This window comes from Oncorhynchus mykiss, chromosome 9, assembly GCF_013265735.2.
Source record: "Oncorhynchus mykiss isolate Arlee chromosome 9, USDA_OmykA_1.1, whole genome shotgun sequence".
NCBI classification, from domain to species: Eukaryota; Metazoa; Chordata; class Actinopteri; order Salmoniformes; family Salmonidae; genus Oncorhynchus; species Oncorhynchus mykiss.
Window position 1 is genome coordinate 35,744,837 of NC_048573.1, and position 21,225 is coordinate 35,766,061.

The window sequence follows — 21,225 nt, forward strand, 5'->3', positions numbered from 1 at the left end:
CAAATTGAGCCTTGAAACACCTTCATTACAGTGGGTTTAGAAATGTGTGATACATATTTAACTTTTCAATGTGTGTGTGCGTCCGTGTCCTTTATGCAGTGTGTGTTCAAAATATATACATTTTACCATTCATATTCCCTAGCTGTTCATGTCTCATTGTCAGTCCATATGGGGCGGAGAGGCAGTGGAGTGCTGACGCTGTCCCTGTGCAGGGGTTGTTTCTTATCTGGCAGGAAACAGGTTGGTGGGCAGAGCGCAGTCCCAGTCCTTTACCACACTGGACCCACTACAATTTGCATAGTACAGCTCAGCTTCAAAAAACATAGTCCCCTCTGAGCTCGTCATTAAGCTCATGGCCCTGGGACTAAACGCCTCGCTATGCAACTGGATCCTGGACTTCCTGGCTGGCTGCCCCCAGGTGGTGAGGGTAGGCAACAACACCTCTGCCACGCTGACCCTCAACACAGGGGGCTGTCAGGGGTATGTGTTCATCCTCCTCCTGTTTTCCCTGTTCACCTACGACTGTGTCTATGCATGACTCCAGCACCATCATTAAATTTGCAGACGACACGACGGTGATGAGACAGCCTACAGGGAGGTTAGGGCCCTGGCAAAGTGGTCCCAGGACAGAAACCTCTCCCTTAACATCAGCAAAACCAAGAAGCTTATCATGAACTACAGGAAAGCAGGGGGGAGAGGGAGCATCTTCAACCTCAGGCGAATGAAGAAATTTGGCATGGCCCCTCCGATATTCAAGAACGTCTATAGCTGTACTATTGAAAGCGTCTTATCATGCTGCACCACCACCTGGTATGGAGTGGACGGCCCAATACATTACTGGGGTCGAGCTCCCTGCACTCCAGGACATTTACACCAGACAGTGTCTGAGGAAGGCCTGGAAGATTGTCAAGAACTCCAATCACCCAAGCCATGGACTGTTCACTCCGTTACCATCTTTCAAAAGGTATCGGGTCTCGGACTAACAGGCTCCTGTCTACCTGCTCAGACCTGCACCTTAGAGACACTCCACACATCCAACACTTACACAAGCACATACACATTCACTCACACAGAAACACACACACATACACTACATGACCAAAAGTATGTGGATACATGTTCGTCGAACATCTCATTCGAAAACCATGGGCATGAATATAGAGTTGGTCCCCCTTTACAGTTATAACAGCCTCTACTCTTTTTTCCTCTAGGTGTTGGAGCATTTCTGTGGGGACTTGCATCCATTCAGGCACAAGAGCATTAGTGAGATCGGGCACTGATGTTGGGCGATTAGGCCAATTGGCATTTCAATTCATCCCAAAGGTATTCGATGGGGTTGAGGTCAGGGCTCTGTGCAGGCCAGTCAAGTTCTTCCACACTGAACTCGACAAACCATTTCTGTATGGACCTCGCTTTGTGCATGGGGGAATTGTCATGCTGAAACAGGAAAGAGCTTTCCCCAAACTGTTGCCACAAAGTTGGAAGCACAGAATAGTCTAGAATGTCATCGTATGCTATAGTGTTATGATTTCCCTTCTCTGGAACTAAGGGGCCTAGCCCGAACCATGAAAAACAGCCCAAAACCATTATTCCTCCTCCACCAAACTTTACCGCTGGCACTATGCATTGGGGCAGGTAAAGTTGTCCTGGAATTCGCCAAACCCAGACGCTTGGCATTGTGCATGGTGATCTTAGGCTTGTGTGTGGCTACTCGGCCATGGAAACCCATTTCATGAAGTCCCCGACGAAAAGTTATTGTGCTGAAGTTGCTTCCGAAGGCAGTTTGGAACTCGGTAGGGAGTGTTACAACATAGGACAGACAATTTTTACATGCTAAGTGCTTCAGCACTCGGCGGTCCCATTCTGTGAGCTTGTGTGGCCTACCAAGTCACAGCTGAGCCGTTGTTGCTCCTAGACGTTTTCACTTCACATTGAGCTCTTTAGATAGACAATTATTGGCAGGAGAATGGCCTATGGAGTTTACATGGCTGTGTGCTCTATTTTATACACCTGTCAGCAATGGGAATGGCTGAATTAGCTGAATCCACTAATTTGAAGGGGTGTCCACATACACTCCCTACCGAGTTCCAAGTTTACACATTGTACATACACAGTCAGGTCCATAACTATTGGCACCCTTGATAAAGATGAGCCATGTTTCCTCCAGATGTGGCGCTTAGCATTCAGGCCAAAGAGTTCAATCTTGGTTTCATCAGACTAGAGAATCTTGTTTGTCATGATCTGAGAGTCTTTAGATGCCTTTTGGCAAACTCCAACGGCCTGTCATGTTTTTTTTTACTTAGGAGTGGCTTCCGTCTGGCCACTACCATAAAGACCTAATTGGTGGAGTGCTGCAAAGATGGTTGTCCTTCTGGAAGGTTCTGCCGTCTCCACAGAGGAACTCTAGAGCTCGGTCAGAGTGACCATCAGGTTTTTGGTCATCTCCCTGACCAAGGCCCTTCTCCCCCGATTGCTCAGTTTGGCCGGGTGACCAGCTTTAGGAAGGGTCTTGGTGGTTCCAGACTTCTTCCATTTAAGAATAATGGAGGCCATTGTGTTCTTGGGGACCTTTAATGCTGCAGAAATGTTTTGGTACCCTTCTCCAGATCTGTGCTCGACACAATCCTGTCTCGGAGCTCTACGGACAATTCCTTCGACCTCATGGCTTGGTTTTTGCTCTGACATGCACCGACAACTGTGGGACTTTATTTAGACAGGTGTGTGTGCCTTTCCAAATCATGTCCAATCAATTGAATTTACCACAGGGGGACTCTAATCAAGTTGTAGAAACGTCTCAAGGATGATCAATGGAAACAGGATGCACCTGAGCTCAATTTTAAGCCTCATAGAAAAAGGTCTGAATACTAATGTAAATAAGTTATTTCAGTTCTTTCTTTTTTATCCATTTGCAAAAAAATCTAAACATGTATCCACTTTGTCATTATGGGGTATTGTGTGTAGATTGCTGAGAATGTTTATTTATTTAATACATTTTCAAATAAGCCTGTAACAGGACAAAATGTGGGTAATGTCAAGGGGTCTGAATATGTTCCAAAGGCACTGTGTGTGATATATATATACACTGTATATATAGAGTTGAAGTCGAAAGTTTACATACTGTATCATTTTTTAACCGCTCCACAATTTTTTTACATTTAAAAAAAATATATATTTTACCCCTTTTTCTCCCCAATTTCGTGGTATCCAATTGTTGTAGTAGCTACTATCTTGTCTCATCGCTACAACTCCCGTACGGGCTCGGGAGAGACGAAGGTTGAAAGTCAGCCTGATTTAAAAATTTAGTAAATATAGATTTTTTTTGTCACTGTCATATTCATAATACCTCATAATGTGAAAGTGGAATAATGTTTTTCAAATGTTTTACAAATTAATTAAAAATTACAAGTTGAAATGTCTTGAGTCAATAAGTATTCAACCCCTTTGTTATGGCAAGCCAAAAGTCAAATTGTGCTTAACAAGTCACATAAATTGTGTTCTCTGTACTCCACATATACAATTATCTGTAAGGTCCATTAGTCGAGCAGTGAATTTGAAACACAGTTTCAACCACAAAGACCACGGAGGTGTTCCAATGCCTTGCAATTAGTGAGTAAAACATTTTTTTAAAGCAGACATTGAATATCCCTTTAAGAATGGGGAAGCTATTGATTAAACTTTGGATGGTGTATCAATACACCCAGATACTACAAATATACAGGCGTCCTTCCTAACTCAGTTGCTGGAGACGAAGGAGGCTAATGGTGACTTTAAAAAAGTTACAGAGTTTAATGGCTGTGATAGGAAAAAACTGTGGATGGATCAACAACATTGTAATAACTCCACAGTACTAACCAAATTGACAGAGTGAAAATAACGAATCCTGTACAGAATACAAATATTCCAAAACATGCATCCTGTTTGCAACAAAACACTAAAGTAATACTGCTAAAATGTGGCAAAGCAATTCACTTTTTGTCCTGAATACAAAGTGTTATGTTTGGGGGAAAATCCAATACAACAATTACTGAGTACCACTCTCCATATTTTCAAGCATAGTGTTGGCTGCATCGTGTAATGGGTATGCTGGTAATCGTTAAAGACTGGGGAGTTTTTCAGGATAAAAACGAAACAGAATTGAGCTAAGTAGCAAATTCCTAGAAGAATACCTGGTTGTCTGCTTTCCACCAGACATTGGGAAATGATTTCACCTTTCAGCAGGACAATAACCTAAAACACAAGGCCAAATCTACACTGAATTTGCTTACCAAGAATAATGTTTAAAGAAGTTATAGTTTTGACTTAAATCTACTTGAAATTCTATGGCAAGACCTGAAAATGGTTGTCTAACAATGATCAACAACCAATTTAACAGCGCTTGAAGAATTTTGAAAAGAATAAGGGGCAAACGTTGCACAATCCAGGTGTGGAAAGCTCTTAGTTACTTACCCAGAAAGACTCACACCTGTAATCACTGCCAAAGGTGCTTCTACGATTTTTTGACTCGGGAGTGTGAATACTTATGTAAATTTGATATTTCCGTATTTCATTTTCAATAAATTTGCTACAATTTTTAACAACAAGTTTTCACTTTGTCATTATGGGTATTGTGTGTAGATGGGTGAGAAAATAAATCAATTTAATCAATTTTGAATTCAGGCTGTAACACAACAAAATGTGGAATAAATCAAAGGAATGAATACCTTTTGAAGGCACTGTACACACATACGTTCAGTCTACGCTGCTGTTCCATTTAGGACCTACTATTTAAACTGCGTGACCAAGACAATCCACTTTATATTGTAAATACAGCCATATTTGACTGCACATTCAAAGTGTATACTGTATATCATATAGTGCACATATCAGTTTTATGACTTAGTATAAGACTTTCTTCAACTTCAACATCATTGTTGAGGGAGCTCGCAAGTTTTTTTCACTGCACCTTTTACAGTGGTGTAGCCTACTTAAGTAAAAATAATTCTAAGTCGTTTTTTTCAGTATCTGTACTTTACTATTTATATTTTTAACCACTTTTACTCGACTAGATTCCTTAAAGAAAATATGTACTTTTTTCTCCCATAGGTTTTCAGGCAGGACAACAATATGGTCCAATTCACACACATATCAATATAACGAATTGCTAGCCCTACTTCCTATGATCTGGAGGACTCACTAAACACAAATGCTGTCTTTGTAATTGATGTCTGAGTGTTGGAGTGTGGCACATAACTTTCTGTAAATAAATGAAAACATGAAAATCATGCCATCTGGTTTGCTTAATATAAGGAATTTGATGTATAGCATTTGCTTTTAGCCTACTTTTTACTTTTACTCAAGTATGACAATTAAGTACTTTTTCCACCACTGCAGGCTACTTAAGTTAATTTAAAACCAGATACTTTTACTCAGTAGTATTTTATAGTGTGACTTTCACTTTTCCACCCCTGACTTTTATACCTGCTGTAAACTGTGTAAGTGACGAATAAACTTTGATTAGATTTTAATTTGATTTGATTCGATAGGTCTACCCCCTAACACACTCTTCCATGATGTGTCACAAAAAATCGAGGGTAACCAAAGTGCAGCACTCCGTCACACCTCTTCAGTAATATCTGATCCTTGACAGCCGTGACCCGTAATACCGCGTCTCTCGCCAGTCTCTCTCCTCAGTCCCTTCCCTCTCACTCTTAGTAGAGATGAGGGGTTTTAGTGGGTGTGTTGGAGGATGTGTGTAGGCGATATGTGTGTGTGGTAGTCTTCCTCCGAGCGATCAGTGAGCTGGTTCCTTATCATACCTCTTTCCTGCCCCTCCACACTGTCCAATTAGATGAGCGGGTTTGTGGGCAAACGTAAACACGCATAGGCCCCGGCGGTGCTTATCAGCACAAATAACAGCACGAAGTGGTGATGGGAGGCGTGCACGGAACTAAGTGGAACAGAACAGGTCCCCTGTGACAGCCGGCCGCGAGAGATCCAGCAGGGATTTAGTGCACGAACTGGCATGACGCACATATTGCCGTATTTCTCATTCACTCCAGAGATTATTCTCCCTTCCACCTTTCTGATCTGTCTTTGGGTAATTGTATTTACATTATGTGGGCCCTTGAGAGAATGTGGGTAATCGAAAAAGATGCACTCCCAGTCTGCGCTGTCACTTTTTGTATTGATATCCCACTGAGATGTCGCATGTTCTCTCATTGCAGAGCTGTGAACAAGAAGGACTTCATTTCTGTTAAAAAAAATGAAACTTTAAGCGTCATACATTTTTGAGAGGTGCACATGTGTTGCGTTTCAATATTTATGAGGCAGGGATCCAAAAGCTAAATAGATGTGAATGTCAAAAAATGGAAAGGTGCGCTGAGGTGCCCATCTGGTAGCACTTTCACGGTGCTTACCCCACCATATGTGCACAGAGTGCAGACGGAGCCCTTTGCAAATCTGCATAACTAATCTGAGAACCACTGGGCACACACGTCACTTTAACATCTAGTTTTGCTTTACATTTGGTTGAGTTGTCAACTGACGTGAATTCAACGTGAAATCAACAACACATTTCACCATGTCAATGGAATTAGGTCAAAAATATGAAATCCCCTTACATTGAGGATTTTTTGCAAATCCAATCAGTTTTTCACGCTGATTCAACGTCATCGCGTTAATTTTTTGGTTGAAGTGACGTGGAAACAAAGTTGATTCAACCAGTTTATGCCCAGTGGGAAGGGGCCACTGGTCGCAGGATGTAAGAGCAGCTCCCGGCATCAACCCTAAGAGGAGCAGAGCACTGATTTGGGATGACAGGCAACATCAACTGGGCTATCTAAATGTCTGTTTGTAGGTTTCTATTTTAGAAAATAGGCCCATGCTATATTTTCTTCTCACATTATTAATCCCCCTCAAATCTCTCTCAAAGTATTATTCTAGTTTGATCATTTGGGGATTATTTTTGTTATAGTTCTATAGATAGATAACTCATTAACAGTAATTACACCATTATTGTTCTGCCTTGGTGTGTGGATGTCCATTACGCAAATAGCCTAAAATTAGCCTACGCTAACCACTCCAATAAACTTTGACTGAAACAAATCTCACATGATGAAATTCCAATGCCTATAATATTGAGAAGAATGAATGGGAGGATTGAGGACTGCAGCTGCTGGGTGAGGGGCTGTGTGGTGGAGTGGAGTGGGCAGAGAGAGGGGCAGCAGCAGAAGACAGCTCTGCGCTCTCAGCCCTCGTCTGCTGTGTTCTGATGTGCGCTGCGCTGAGAAAAGGAAGCACGACTCTCTTATCACGTCACTCTGTGTTAAGGAGTTGAGCAGGAAACAGCCTTTCCTCTTGGATTGTCGCAGTAGGACAAAACAGGATATTTTTTTCCTTACTCAATGCACCCCTCGGCACAGAAGACGCGGAAACCGGCCAGAAGGAAAAATGCCTCCTTCGGAGAAGATAGTTGTTCTGATTTTCGGCGTTCTGGTGCTGGAATCGTCCTGGAATGCACAACACAGCCCATGGCTTGCCAGCGCGCTACAGATCCAACAGGCGTTCGCCTCTCCAAACCAGACCAATAACTTTGTGGTGGATGAGGTGAGTAGAAAAGTCTACCTGGCTACGGTAAACATGGTCTACCAGCTTAACAGGACCCTGAGCGTGGAGGTGGAGAAGAGAACAGGGCCGGTGGAGGACAACCTGCTGTGCCATGCGCCGCAGCTTCCCCAAGCGCCCTGCGAGCACCCCAAATCCCTCACTGACAACTTCAACAAGCTGCTCGAGCTGGACCGGGAGCAGGGGGTGCTGGTGGTATGCGGCTCGGTGTACCAGGGCTTCTGTGAGCTCAGGAAGATGGAAAATATATCTCAGATAGCGGTGGAGTTTCCCCCTCAGGGCGAGAAGACCGTGTTCCCCAGCATGCTGAATATCGCCGCGAACCACCCCAACGCTTCCACCGTGGGGCTCATCTTCAGGAGCCATGGGGGGAACACCCGACTCCTCGTCGGGGCCACTTACACCGGCGTCGGGACCACGTTTTTCCCCAAGAACCACAGCAAGGAGGACCTGCGCTTCGAGAACACACCCGAAATCGCCATTCGGTCCCTGAACATCAATGATTTATCTAGGCTGTTCACCTATGACATCAACCCGTCCGAGGATAACGTCTTCAAGATCAAACAGGAGGTGAAGCAGAAGAATAAACTAAACTTTGTCCATGCCTTCATTCAGAAGACCTATTCTTATATTGCTATCAACAACGACGCGAATATGGGCCACAAGGAGAGCCAGCCGAACAGCATCCTGGCCAGGATATGCCTGGACACCGAGAACCCCAGAAAATCCACCTCAGAGAGCCGTAAACTCACTGAGTCCTTCATCCAGATGCCGCTCCAGTGTGGATATAACGGGAACATCTACAACCGTCTCGTCTCCGTTCACCCCGCGGAGATCCACTCGGGGACCGGAGAGGGGCTGGAGTCGTACCTGTTCGGGGTGTTCACCAAATCAGATAGAAAGTCTGCCCTGTGTGCGTTTCGGTTCTCAGACATCGAGGAAGAGATCCGTCAGGGCCGGAGGAACTGCTCCAACTCCCCCAGCAGCGAGGTGCAGGTGCTGGACAGCGTCATCCAGGGCTCGGGCGCAGCGTGCGTACACAAAGGGAATCTGGTGGTAAGTGAAGCATGAAAACTATAATTTTGTTTTAAACTTCAGTGAGATTTGTAGGCCTATTCATATTTGTGATACTTGGTGGGAACTCATTTTATTTCATTCTATTTTGATGAAGTTAGGAACCCTACGTGCTACAAAAAAAAAAACTGAAAGGTGTGGGTTTATTGGACTTGCTACTATAGGCCTGCATAAATAAATTGGCAAAATGTGTTGCTTTTGGCAAAAGACAGTTTTAATAATGAATCACACCGTATCATTTCTATGGGAAAAGTTTCTTGTCACGAGCGCGCTCAGGTCGGTGATTGTTTGCAGGATCTGGTTATGGGAACCGTGCGGGGTAGGGTTCTTTTGTTAAACTCTCATCCGCGCAAGCTTTAGGCCTCTACTGGAGACGTAGAATGGACATGTTTTTTTAAAGTAAACATTCGTTTACCATCGATACTCAACAACTTTTTAAATTAAATGTAGGGTAAAATTATAGTTTTCCACTGGACAAGCTGATTCGTTCTCTCGGAAAATGTAGTATCATAGGCCATAATCATTATTGAGGTTAATCTGTATTCAATGTGTCAAATAACATAATACATGCTCTTAGATTAGGCCTATAAAAATATTTTACGTACAAAATTTAGGAAGAAAAGTGTATTCTTATTACCTTAAAGATCATATCTTTAAAGGCTATTACTTTCACACTATACATCCCCTCTCATTATTTAAAGGACCCATAGTACTCAAACAACGTGTCTTATAAAAGGTCTTTATGCAACTTGCAGCTTCTGAGGAATGCTGTGAAATTCAATCCCACCATTGTGTTGACAGTCAGGTCTTAAAGATGCTACACAGCAAATCTCGGTGTTGAGGTACATCTGAGTGTTGATTCTGGTGGGATTGAAATGTACACCACCTGCAGTGAATAAATCATTTGAATCATAGTTCAATCACTGAATCACAGTTGAATCACCACCTTGTGGTTTTGTTGTTACTTGGCTGTGTTGAGTTAATTTCCATGAGCTCTCTGAGTTAAAAATACAAGAGAGGGGGTTTATTATCACATTTCCTAGTATTCTTTGCTGCAGGTTGCTTTTTAGAATAGTTTGTTTTAATATATATGTTTCTGCATCAACATTGATTGTTTCATTTGTTTTATAGCCAACCACACAAAGTTAAATAACATACATTATTCTAAACTAATCCAATATGGACTTATTTCACCCATTATTGAGATGGTTGTTCCAGTTTAGATGGTTTAGGTAGTCTCATTTATCAATCTTCCCACCTTGGTAGTAATTCTAACTACAGTTGTGTGTGATTAAACGTTCCAATTGTTAGCTATCCTAACTGGCTGGATTCCAATTTAAATAACACTTTGTCGCTTTGTGGCTATGACCACATCACAGCCATGATAAAAATGTCATGACACATGGCCTCTCATGTATTATTTCTTAAATTACTCACCTGTTTGTAAATCTAATTAGCATAATACAAAAGTCTTCCCACAAAACCTTTGTAGTGTCCAAATGGCCTACTAACTAATATGATCACTCTATGGAAAGATGAGACTCTCAGGAGCACGATGGTGCTCTCCGTTTTGCCCGTCTGAAGTCGGTACTGCAGATGTGCCAACTTCTGTCTGTAGCATCCAAACTATTTGGGCTACAAACTAATATGAACCCACTGTACTAACCTCTCTCTCTGCTTGCTTCCTCTCTCTTACTGTCTCTTCCTTCATGCATTGAAGCCTGCCTCAGCCTCAACACTGAGCGCCACATCACTGTCTTTCTCAGTAGCCTAGTCTGTAAAGCAACGTTATTATGAGAACTTAGTAGCCTCTTTTTGCTCCTGTTGAGGCATCGCCACTTAACGTTAGCTTCTTACTTCATCCTTCTAGCTGGCTAAGTAATAGGCCTACTAGCCAGAGCCCTTCAACGTTACTGCAATAGAAGTCTCTGCTGTCAGCTAGCCACCTGACTAACTAACATATCTAAGTGACTATTTACCAGAGTCAGTGTATGTTTGTTTGTGGGATGTCTGGGAAAGGGATGGTTTTAAAATTGCCTTTAGTTCGGCACCTTGCAAACACACTATCAGCAGCGTCTCTAGTTCCCTACTTGAGCCGACTCTCAGCTGGGGCAATTCGTTTCACGTCTCAGACCCTCGGCCTGTGCCACGAGAGGGCGGAGTTAGACGTTTGAGAGAGTGGTGAATGTAATGATCAAGAGGCAAATCCGTGAGAAAAATTCAGGGGACGCAGGCCAACATAACAAACAAACCACTGTTTATGATTCTACTTGTTTGCAAAACGCAGGTGTGATTAGAACCAATGATTTATGTATACACATATATGCTCAAGAATATAAGAATTTTGAACAACGCTGGGAGCAATATGTTGACCTGTAATTGATATTATTTTATCCAATATATATATATATATATATATATTTTTTTTTTTTCATAATTGCCTGCCTGTCTCTCTTCCTGTTTATTGAGATATTTTAAACTGACTCAAAGTTTGATCATTGGCTATTTGTCTGTCTATATCCATCTGTCAGCTGCAACCGGAGCAGCTGGACTGTGGAGCGGCCCACCTGCAGCACCCACTGGCCCTACAAAGGCCCTTGAGGGCCACACCCCTGTTTGAGTCTCTGGGCCTCAGCTCTGTTGCCGTGGACAATGTACATCACCACACTGTGGTGTTTCTGGGCACCAGCACCGGACGACTGCGCAAGGTTAGAGGAACTGCTTTACTGACATCCATTTTTCTTTCAGGAATATTGACATTTCCAAAGAAGAGAGAGCAGTTTTAGATGTTATCAGAGAAGTGTAAGGTGTAAATTACAATAGATTGAACTGAAGGTAATGAATAAAGATGAGACATTGTTAACGTGAGAAAATAATGTAGATTTACTGTAGGTCTAAAAGGGTGCTCTAAAATGTCAGGAAGTATATTAATGAAAGATCACATCTGAGCAGGGTGAGGAAATGTCTACAGTTGAGAGAACATTTGCTTTATGTGGGTGTCGCGCTCACACGCACACAGGCGCAGACGCGCGCACACACACAGACAGACATAAACACACATGCTGTGAGAACACACAGAGCACATAATCATGGGGTATGGAGTATGCACATTGGGTAAACACCAAACCACTTTTACTCAATGGCGTAAGGACAACCAAAAACCTAAATATACAATCAGGCCAGACAATTTGGAGACACACACACACACACACACACACGCACACGCACACGCACACGCACACAACCTTAACCACCACCATACCTCTGGCATAAACAAAAAAAAGCTAACAGAATGCTCTTTTAGGAGGCCTAAAACAAGACACCCTCCAGCAACATATTTCTAATGTTGTAAAAGGTACCAGTCTAATGCACACAAAAAATACATATGAGAGGGCAATACCTCAGCAGGCGGGCCGGCTGGTAAATAAAGCCCAACCAATTATCCTAAACTATACACAGGTGCAACTAATAAACAGAAAAGAGGGAAAAGGGATCAGTGGCAGCTAGTAGGCCGGTGACGACGACCGCCGAGCGCCACCCGAACAGGAAGGGGAGCCACCTTCGGTAGGAGTCGTGACAACGAACATTCATGCGTCGTCTACTGCCTTGTGTGAATTGCTGCACTTATAATGTGAAGAAATAACAGTTTATCAACATTTTAAACTAAATGTTCTGATCTGTTGCATCAGCCTCAAAGCTTTTTAACTTTTTTTTATTTTATGTAGCCTAGGCTTATTAGTTATATGAATTTGGGATCTATCTACCACAACTGTCCCAGAGTCTGTTTGGAATAGGCTATTTCTTTCTCAATAAGCTGACCAATAGAATAGGTCAACTTTTCTACTATGTGGGATAGTAGATTGATATAGGCTAGTGATGTTGCTGTTCATTACTCGTCTTGTTGGCTGAGGAACAGCAAATGTGGACAGGTATTCTAACGTCTTCAAAGTGTGCATCAGAATTTCTGTCATTCTGAGCACCGTGGGTGGACGCCCTAATCAGGGTACACACCCAATGTATATGTGTCCGGTACTTTTCTCAAATTCTGCCAGCGCCACATTTTCCTAAAGGAAACCCTGGTGTGTGTGTTAATATGGAGCGTGTTGTATGTGTTGCATGTGGCACATATGTATGATGCATGTGTCCATGTTCAAAACAGGAGGTCTGTGTGTTTTATGCTGTGTGTGTGTCTACACATTTGTGTGTGTGTGTTTGTCCTGGGGGCAGCACTGTAACAGAGGGTAATGGTGCTGTTAGTGTGTGTAATGTGATTCTGTCTGTGAGCTTGGCTCAGGCGGAGTAGTACAGAGTACATGGGAACAGTGGTAGAGATTGAGTTAGGCCTCTGCTACTGGGGGTGGGAGACCCTCAATGAAGTAATTACAGACATTTTTAACAAAGTCTCTCACTACAGCAGCACTATCTCTCTATTTTACTCTCTGTCTCTCTATGTCTCTCTTTCACTCCCTCTCTCTTTCTCTGTCTCTCGTTTATTTCCCTCTCTCGCCACCTCCTCCCATCTCAGTTTGTCTTTCATTGTCCCTCTCCCTCTCTGTCGCTCAGTCCACTATCTCAACCATAAAAAGGGTCCTTTGATTATATTGTCAACAAACACACACTCTATCCCCCCTCCCTCCCTCCCTCCCTCCCTCCCTCCCTCCCTCCCTCCCTCCCTCCCTCCCTCCCTCCCTCCCTCCCACACACACACACACACACACACACACACACACACACACACACACACACACACACACACACACACACACACGTGCGCGTGCTTGGAGCAGCTGAGTACTCCTGAGTTGAATAGAGTCTTTCATGTTGTGGCAGACAGACAGGGGAGAGAGAGAGGCAGTGAGTGACCTGCCAGTATCCAGCAGGTGTTTTGTTGTTTGACCTGGCTGTGCCCAACTCATCTCCACCTCTTCACAGCTCCCTGCTATCTGCCCAGGTGTGGGCTATTGGGTGGCTCTATTGTGACCCTGTATGTTTGATCTTTATTGGCATGCGTGTGTGTGTGTGTGTGTGTGTGTGTGTGTGTGTTTATGTTTGTGTGTGTGTGGGGGTTTATGTTTATTTGTGTGCGTGTGAGTGTGTGTGCACGTGCCTGTTTTCACATGTGTTTGTGTGTGAAATTTTGTGCTAGTGCTCATGCATATGTGTGTGTGTTCGTGGGTTGAGTTGTGTTTGGTCACTAGAGAAGCAGTCGAGTCCGGGACTGTCACCAGAACAATCTCTGTCTGGTTTCCTCAGGATGGCAGGATGTCGATAGAGCTGAGACAGAAACCACAACAATTCTCAGCAAGAAGCTTTCTCACTGTCTGTGTGACATCAAGTCACAGCCTTAGCATGTACTTGTCTGTGGTCTATGGATTACTGTGTGTATGTGAGTGTGTAGGAGCAAGATTCCAAATACTTGATACTTTTTGTAAAGAATTGTGTGTACTCTTGTGTACATCTTACAGTCATTTTTTTCGACTGTGCCTTTTTTAAAAACAAAGTGCTTTGTTAAAGGACTTAATATCATTTGAGTATTTTCAAAGTATCGAGGGTGAGTTGTGTTGGAGTGGACTGAAGTGCATGGTTGCATAACCCCTAAATAACAGCCCAGTCAAACTGTGAGATGGCCAAAGTAATGAATCTGCTTAACTCAAAGAAGTAGCCCACTTCACATCAGCACCGCCAAGTAGTGTGCCTTTGTGTAAATAGTACATGTATAAACAGGTTTATATAGTCTGAAAGAATGGAATCCGTCAAATAAAAAACTAGAATCACTGGTAATCATGACCTGAATTGTTACCTAACTTGTTACGTGTCTTTGTGTGTACTGAGCACTCTGCCTGTCTCCCACAGCTGACCCTCCTGAAGAACCTGACCGTGGCCAATCAGTGGTCTCTGAAGCTACCAGCCGGCGAATCAGTGCACCACATTATGACCTTTGACCCCATAGACAGGAACTACCTCTACCTTATGACTTCTCACCATGTAAGGCTGTGGGGATCAATACTTTCATCCATCAACTAGACTCAGTTAGACTGATTCATGTTCTCACTGACAATGGCATTGGTTTAGTTTGTTTCTTTGACAAGCCTTTCATTTATGCATTTTCCTGGTTTTTCCTAGTGAGTAGTCATATTTCTTTAGGAAAAACAGATGTTATTTAGCAGTTATTACAAGTTTCTGAATAAGTGAATAAGTGATATTATATCCATTCACTTCACATCAGATAAATACATTCAGAGATAACAATTTAGAGAGATAACAATTTTCAAGAGGTGATATAAGCAGTCTGCTTTCCCTTTTGATTTGACAAACCAAATAATGCTAGATGAGCGAATATGCATTGCCTTGTCAGACGTTTTAGGAGAATGTGGTGGCCCCTTGTCTAAAAGTGTTGTATGTTAAATAATGCACGAAGGTTATGAGTCAACCGTGCAAACTGTATATAGAAGTGGGGCTGCAAACGGAAAAATTGGTGTGAGAGAATGAATGTGCTTCCTGTAAACAGAGAAATACGTACCTATTCAACATGGTAACATATTAGACAAAGAGTGAGAAAGGCACCTTGCATGTGTGTGAAAGCCAGACGACATGCTATGCTTGATAAACATGATAAGACCTAACCATGTATGACAGTGTGTAAATACACAAAACATGCTAAAAGAGATGAGGTGTGAATAATATACTGTATTATGTACAGTGTTTTGAGTGTCTGTATGTGTGCTTCTGTCAATAGCTCCTGAGGGTAAAGGTAGCAGCATGTAGCCAGTACAGAACATGCAGTGACTGTCTGGGGGCCGGCGATGCACACTGTGGCTGGTGCACACTGGAGAGCAGGTAAGAACCACGGCCACCCATGTAAACCAATCAATCAATCCTCAGTTTAGTAAGGTGCAGTCGTCTAATAGTATAACATGTTATATTAGTGATATAAGGAGTTTTAGGAGATTGAGAGAAGAGGGACTGTGAGAGAGCTGACGATTGATGCTAGATGGGGGAGGAGTTTAGTGAGGAGGGACTGTGAGAGAGCTGACAATTGATGTTAGAGGGGGGAGGAGTTTAGTGAGGAGGGACTGTGAGAGAGCTGATGATTGATTTTAGAGGGGTGAGGAGTTTAGTGAGAAGGGACTGTGAGAGAGCTGATAATTGATGTTAGAGGGGTAAGGAGTTTTAGTGAGGAGGGACTGTGTAGTTTCCCGTAAGATTACTGTAAGAAGTGGTGTTGGAGTAGAGTTTTATGGTAATTGCTGTGAAAGGACTTAGAGTTTAGCATTATGAGTGGGTCTGTCTGGGATGTTGGTCTTTCTCTCTCTCTCTGTCCCTCTGTCTGTATCTCTCGCTCTATATCTCTGTGTCTGAGGGCTGTGTTGGTTATGGCTGGGTGATAAAAGCAGATCAACAGATGAGATGGGGGTTAGTGATGTGTGCTGGGCTGCGCTGGTTGACTGGGGATCTGGCACGGCTAACATGGCCAGGGGGCACCGAGGGAGGGAGTGAGGAAGGGAGGGAGAGAGAGACTGGTGTTTGATTAATGTAACAGACTAACGCTGTCTGTCCATCTTTAATCTCTCTCACACCTCTCTTTATTTATATATCTCCTATTTATCTCTCTCGCTCCCTGTCTGGCATTACTTTTTTATTTAGTAACTGTTAGTTACTATTTTCTTTTTGTCTCATTTGCTCTCATTCTCTATCTGGCTCTAGTCATCCTTCTCTCGTTGGGTTCCCTTCTCCTCTCGTTGTCTCTTTGGGCTCTGTCTTCTGCCCTTGCTGTTCTCCCCCTGTCTCTCTGTCTCTACCTCTACAAAAGCCTGTTGATTGTGATGATAATGGTGGTGGGAGGGAGAGTGCACACTGGCTCCTTTGACAAGAAAATGTCAAAGTGTGTATCTGTGCGCATGTCTGTGTGACTTTGTGCCTGTGTTTGTGTCTCTGCGTCTCTGAGTATGTCTGAGTGTGTGTGTGTGCGCTTTTCTATGTGGCTCTTTGTATGTGTGCGTGTCTTTGTCTGTGTTCGTGTATATGTCGGTGTGAGTGAATGAGTGAATCTGTGTGTGTATGTGTGTGTGTGTGTGTGTGTTTGCGCTTTTCTATGTGGCTCTTTGTATGTGTGCGTGTCTTTGTCTGTGTTCGTGTATATGTCTGTGTGAGTGAATGAGTGAATCTGTGTGTGTGTGTGTGTGTGTGTGTGTGTGTGTGTGTGTGTGTGTGTGTGTGTGTGTGTGTGTGTGTGTGTGTGTGTGTGTGTGTGTGTGTGTGTGTGTGTGTGTGTGTGTGTGTGTGTGTGTGTGTGTGTGTGTGTGTGTGTGCGTGTGTGTGTGAGTGCACTTTTCTATGTGGCTCTTTGTATGTGTGCTTGTCTTTGTCTGTGTTTGTGTATATGTCTGTATGAGGGAATGAGTGAATCTGTGTGTGCGCTTTTCTATTGTGGCTCTTTGTATGTGTGCGTGTCTTTGTCTGTGTGAGTGAATGAGTGAATCTGTGTGTGTGTGTGTGTGTGTGTGTGTGTGTGTGTTTGCGCTTTTCTATGAGGCTCTTTGTATGTGTGCGTGTCTTTGTCTGTGTTCGTGTATATGTCTGTGTAAGTGAATGAGTGAATCTGTGTGTGTTTGTGTGTGTGTGTGTGTGTGTGTGTTTGCGCTTTTCTATGAGGCTCTTTGTATGTGTGCGTGTCTTTGTCTGTGTTCGTGTGTGTGTGTGTGTGTGTGTGTGTGTGTGCGCTTTTCTGTGTCTCTATGTATGTGTGCGTGTCTTTGTCTGTGTTCGTGTATGTGTGTGCGTGTCTTTGTCTGTGTTCAGGTGTGTGTGTGTGTGTGTGTGTGTGTGTGTGTGCCTGTGAGAGTCCTGGGTACTGAACTCATGAGCGTGTGTGTAGTGGTGTGTTTGGGCGCTCACTCTGGACTGCTGCTGGTGATATGTTCCAGGGCTGGAGGGCAGATTGATCCAGGAAGGGGGGCTGTTCTCAGGGCATCAGGGGTCGGTGTCTGGGGGTGGAGGGTCCTCTCCGTCACCTCTCTGACACACACACACTCAAACATACTGGGTGCTGGAGGATTATCTCATCACTAAATAATCTTCTCCTGTCTGTGTGTGTGTGTCAGCACTGTGTCTATATGCCTTTGTATCATGTGGCTTTCTCTCTGTAAGTGTCTGTGTTTTACAGTAGGCATGTGTGTTATTCTGCCTGTCATTATGCATTTTTTGTCTACTGTATGTCTCTGTGAGTGTGTGTGTGTGTGTTCAAATGTAAAGTATGTGTGCATGCATGTGTCTTAGTGTCTGTATCTGTGTATATTACAGTATATTTCTCGCTTTTGGGTTTTTGCTGTCTGTGATTGTCTGTCTGTCTGTCTGTCTGTCTGTCTGTCTGTCTGTCTGTCTGTCTGTCTGTCTGTCTGTCTGTCTGTCTGTCTGTCTGTCTGTCTGTCTGTCTGTGTCTGTCTGTCTCTGTATATCTGTCTGTGTGTGTGTGTGGGGGGGGGGGGGTCTGTATACTGTATCTGTCCATGTTGTGAGTGTGAGAGAGATCTATGTTTTAAGATGTTTAACATTCTTCTTATCAGAACTTATCTTCCTTTTTACCTGCCAGACACACACATACTTGGTGAGAAATGAGATTCTCCTTTTTCAATCACTTAGGTGCAATTTTCACAAGTACAGTACCTTCAGAAAGTATTCATACACTTGACTTATTCCAAATTTTTTAGTGTTACAGCCTGAATTCAAAATGGATTCAATGGATTTTATCCTCTCACACACAATACCCCCATAATGACAAAGTTACATGTTTTAAGAATTTATTGAAAATGAAATACAGAAATATCTCATTTACAGACACTATATAAACAGAAGTATGTGGGCACCCTTTCAAATGAGTGGATGCGGCTATTTCAGCCACACCCGTTGCTGATAGGTGTATAAAATCGAGCACACAGCCATGCAATCTCCATACACAAAAACTGAAGAGCTCAGTGACTTTCAATGTGGCACTGTCATAGGATGCCACCTTTCCAACAAGTGAATTTGTCAAATTTCTGCCCTACTAGAGCTGCCCCGGTCAACTGTAAGTGCTATTGTAGGAGAAAAATCGGCTCAGCCGCGAAGTGGTAGTCCACACAAGCTCACAGAACGGGACTACCGAGGTGCTGAAGCGCGTAGTGTGTAAAAATAGTCTGTCCTTGGTTGCAACACTCACTACCGAGGTCCAAACTGCCTCTGGAAGCAACGTCAGCACAATAACTGTTCGTCAGGAGCTTCATGAAATTGGTTTCCATGGCCTAGCAACCGCACACAAGCCTAAGATCACTATGCACAATGCCAAGAGTCGGCTGGAGTGGTGTAAATCTCGCCGCCATTGGACTCTGAAGCATTTGTTTTCAAGCTCTGTCAAGTTCATTGTTTATCATTGCTAGACAGACATTTTCAAGTCTTGACATATATTTTCAAGCTAATTTAAGTCAAAACTGTAACTCGGCCACTCAGGAACATTCACTGTCTTCTTGGTAAGCAACTCCAGTGTAGATTTGTTCTTATGTTTTACGTTATTGCCCTGCTGAAAGGTGAATTCCTCATCCAGTGTCTGGTGGAAAGCAGACTGAAACAGGTTCGTCTAGGCTTGTGCTTAGCTCCATCCCAAATATTTTTTATCCTGAAAAACTCCCATTCCTTAACAATTACAGGCATACCCATAACATGATGCAGCCACCACTATTCTTGAAAATATGAGTTGTACTAAGTAATGTGTTGTAATGGATTTGCCCCAAACATAACACTTTGTATTCAGGACAGTATTACCTTAGTGCCTTGTGTCAAACAGGATCCATGTTTTGGAATAATTGTATGCTTCCTTCTTGTCACTCTGTCATTAGGTTAGTATTGTGGAGTAACTACAATGTTGTTGATCCATCCTCAGTTTTCTCCTATCACAGACATTAAACTCTGTAACTGTGTTAAAGTCACCATTATCTTCATGGTGAAATCACTGAGCTGTTTCCTTCCTCTCCGGCATCTGAGTTAGGAAGGACGCCTGAATCTTTGTAGTGACTGGGTGTATTGATACACCATCCAAAGTGTAATTAATAACTTCACCATGCTGAAAGGGATATTAATGTCAGATTTTTTTTTTTTTACCCATCTACCAAAAGGTGCCCGTTTTATTAATTTGTAACATTTTTGAAAAATATATAATTCCATTTGACCTTATGGGGTATTGTGTGTAGGCCAGTGGAAAAAGTATTATCCATTTTAAATTCAGGCTGTAACAACAACAAGTCAAGGGGTGTGAATCCTTTCTGAAGGCACTATATTTGGTACATTTTCACAACTCTTGTAAGCAAAGAAATCTAAACAGATCATCAAAATGGCTCATTTTTCAATACTCAAAGCACATTCTCAATTGACTGAGTACAACAAACAAATTCACAAAGTCACTTGTTCACTGCACCAAATCGCTCTTTCAATTTGGATACATATTCAATCTAAGTATATGCTTTTAAAAATGCACTATTCACTTTACTTTTGATATGATGTTCTTGTCATTTGTCAATACAATTAACTATCACTTAATCTGCTCAAAACTGATAACTACAAATTATTAGGAACACCTTGTCTTTCCATGACATGACCAGGTGAATCCAAGGGTGGAAGCTGTTCCCTTATTGATGTCACCTATTACATACATTTCAATCAGTGTAGATGAAGGGGAGGAGACAGGTTAAGTGCCTTTGAACAGAGTATGGTAGTAGGTACCAGGCGCAGCAGTTGGAGTGTCAAGAACTGCAAAACTGCTGGGTTTTTGACACTCAACAGTATCCCATTTGTAAAAGAATGGTCCAGCACCCAAAGGACTTCCAGCCAACTTGACACAATTGTGGGAAGCATTGGAGTAAACATGAGCCAGCATCCCTGTGGAATGCTTTCAACACCTTGTAGTCCATGCTCTGTCGAATTGAGGCTGTTCTGAGGGCAAAAGGGGGTGCAACTCAATATTAGGAAGGTGTATTTCTAGATGAAACACTGATTAAGTTTGGTGAAAAAGTGACTATGATTTTTATGTGTTGTACTTATTCTATTGAACATGTGCTTAGAGGTTTGAAACAACTACCTGTTTGATGATCTGTTTTGAATTTTGTACTATGAATTGTGAAATTTGACCACATACTTGTGAAATTGCACTAAAGCTATACAAAAACTGTAAGGAGTAGCATGTTACCATTTAAAACTTGCCTTCTTTAGCAAAGTAGTTGACAGGTGATGACAGGCTGCTGTTGTGGGTGTGGGTGTATTTGAGAGAGAGTTGTTTTTGCATCTACTTATGTACACCATGATCACTGTGAGTGTGGTAGAGTTGACAGAGAAGGTGTGAATGGATTTTTAGAAACAATTTCAAAACAGTGAGAACTTTTCCTGAGCAGCCCCTGGAGTAAACATTTAGGCTCTATTTTCGACTGGCGTTAAGGCTGCGTGTAACGGCCGTCTTCCTCTTCCGATGAGGAATAAGATGGATTGGACCAATGCGCAGGGTGGTAAGTGTTCATGTTATATTTATTA

At 42.8% G+C, this 21,225-nt stretch overlaps 1 protein-coding gene across 1 annotated transcript in view; it reads left to right on the plus strand.

The window, feature by feature from the left end:
- Positions 1 to 7,175: 7,175 nt before the first annotated feature.
- LOC110531973 (plexin-D1) overlaps positions 7,176 to 21,225 on the plus strand; it is a 104,093-nt gene continuing 90,043 nt past the window's right edge. Inside the window, exons 1-4 of the mRNA XM_021615522.2 lie at positions 7,176 to 8,658; positions 11,208 to 11,384; positions 14,530 to 14,661; positions 15,413 to 15,513. Of these exons, the coding sequence (XP_021471197.2) occupies positions 7,429 to 8,658; positions 11,208 to 11,384; positions 14,530 to 14,661; positions 15,413 to 15,513 (1,640 nt within the window). The 5' untranslated portion in view covers positions 7,176 to 7,428. The remainder of the gene's footprint in view (positions 8,659 to 11,207; positions 11,385 to 14,529; positions 14,662 to 15,412; positions 15,514 to 21,225) is intronic.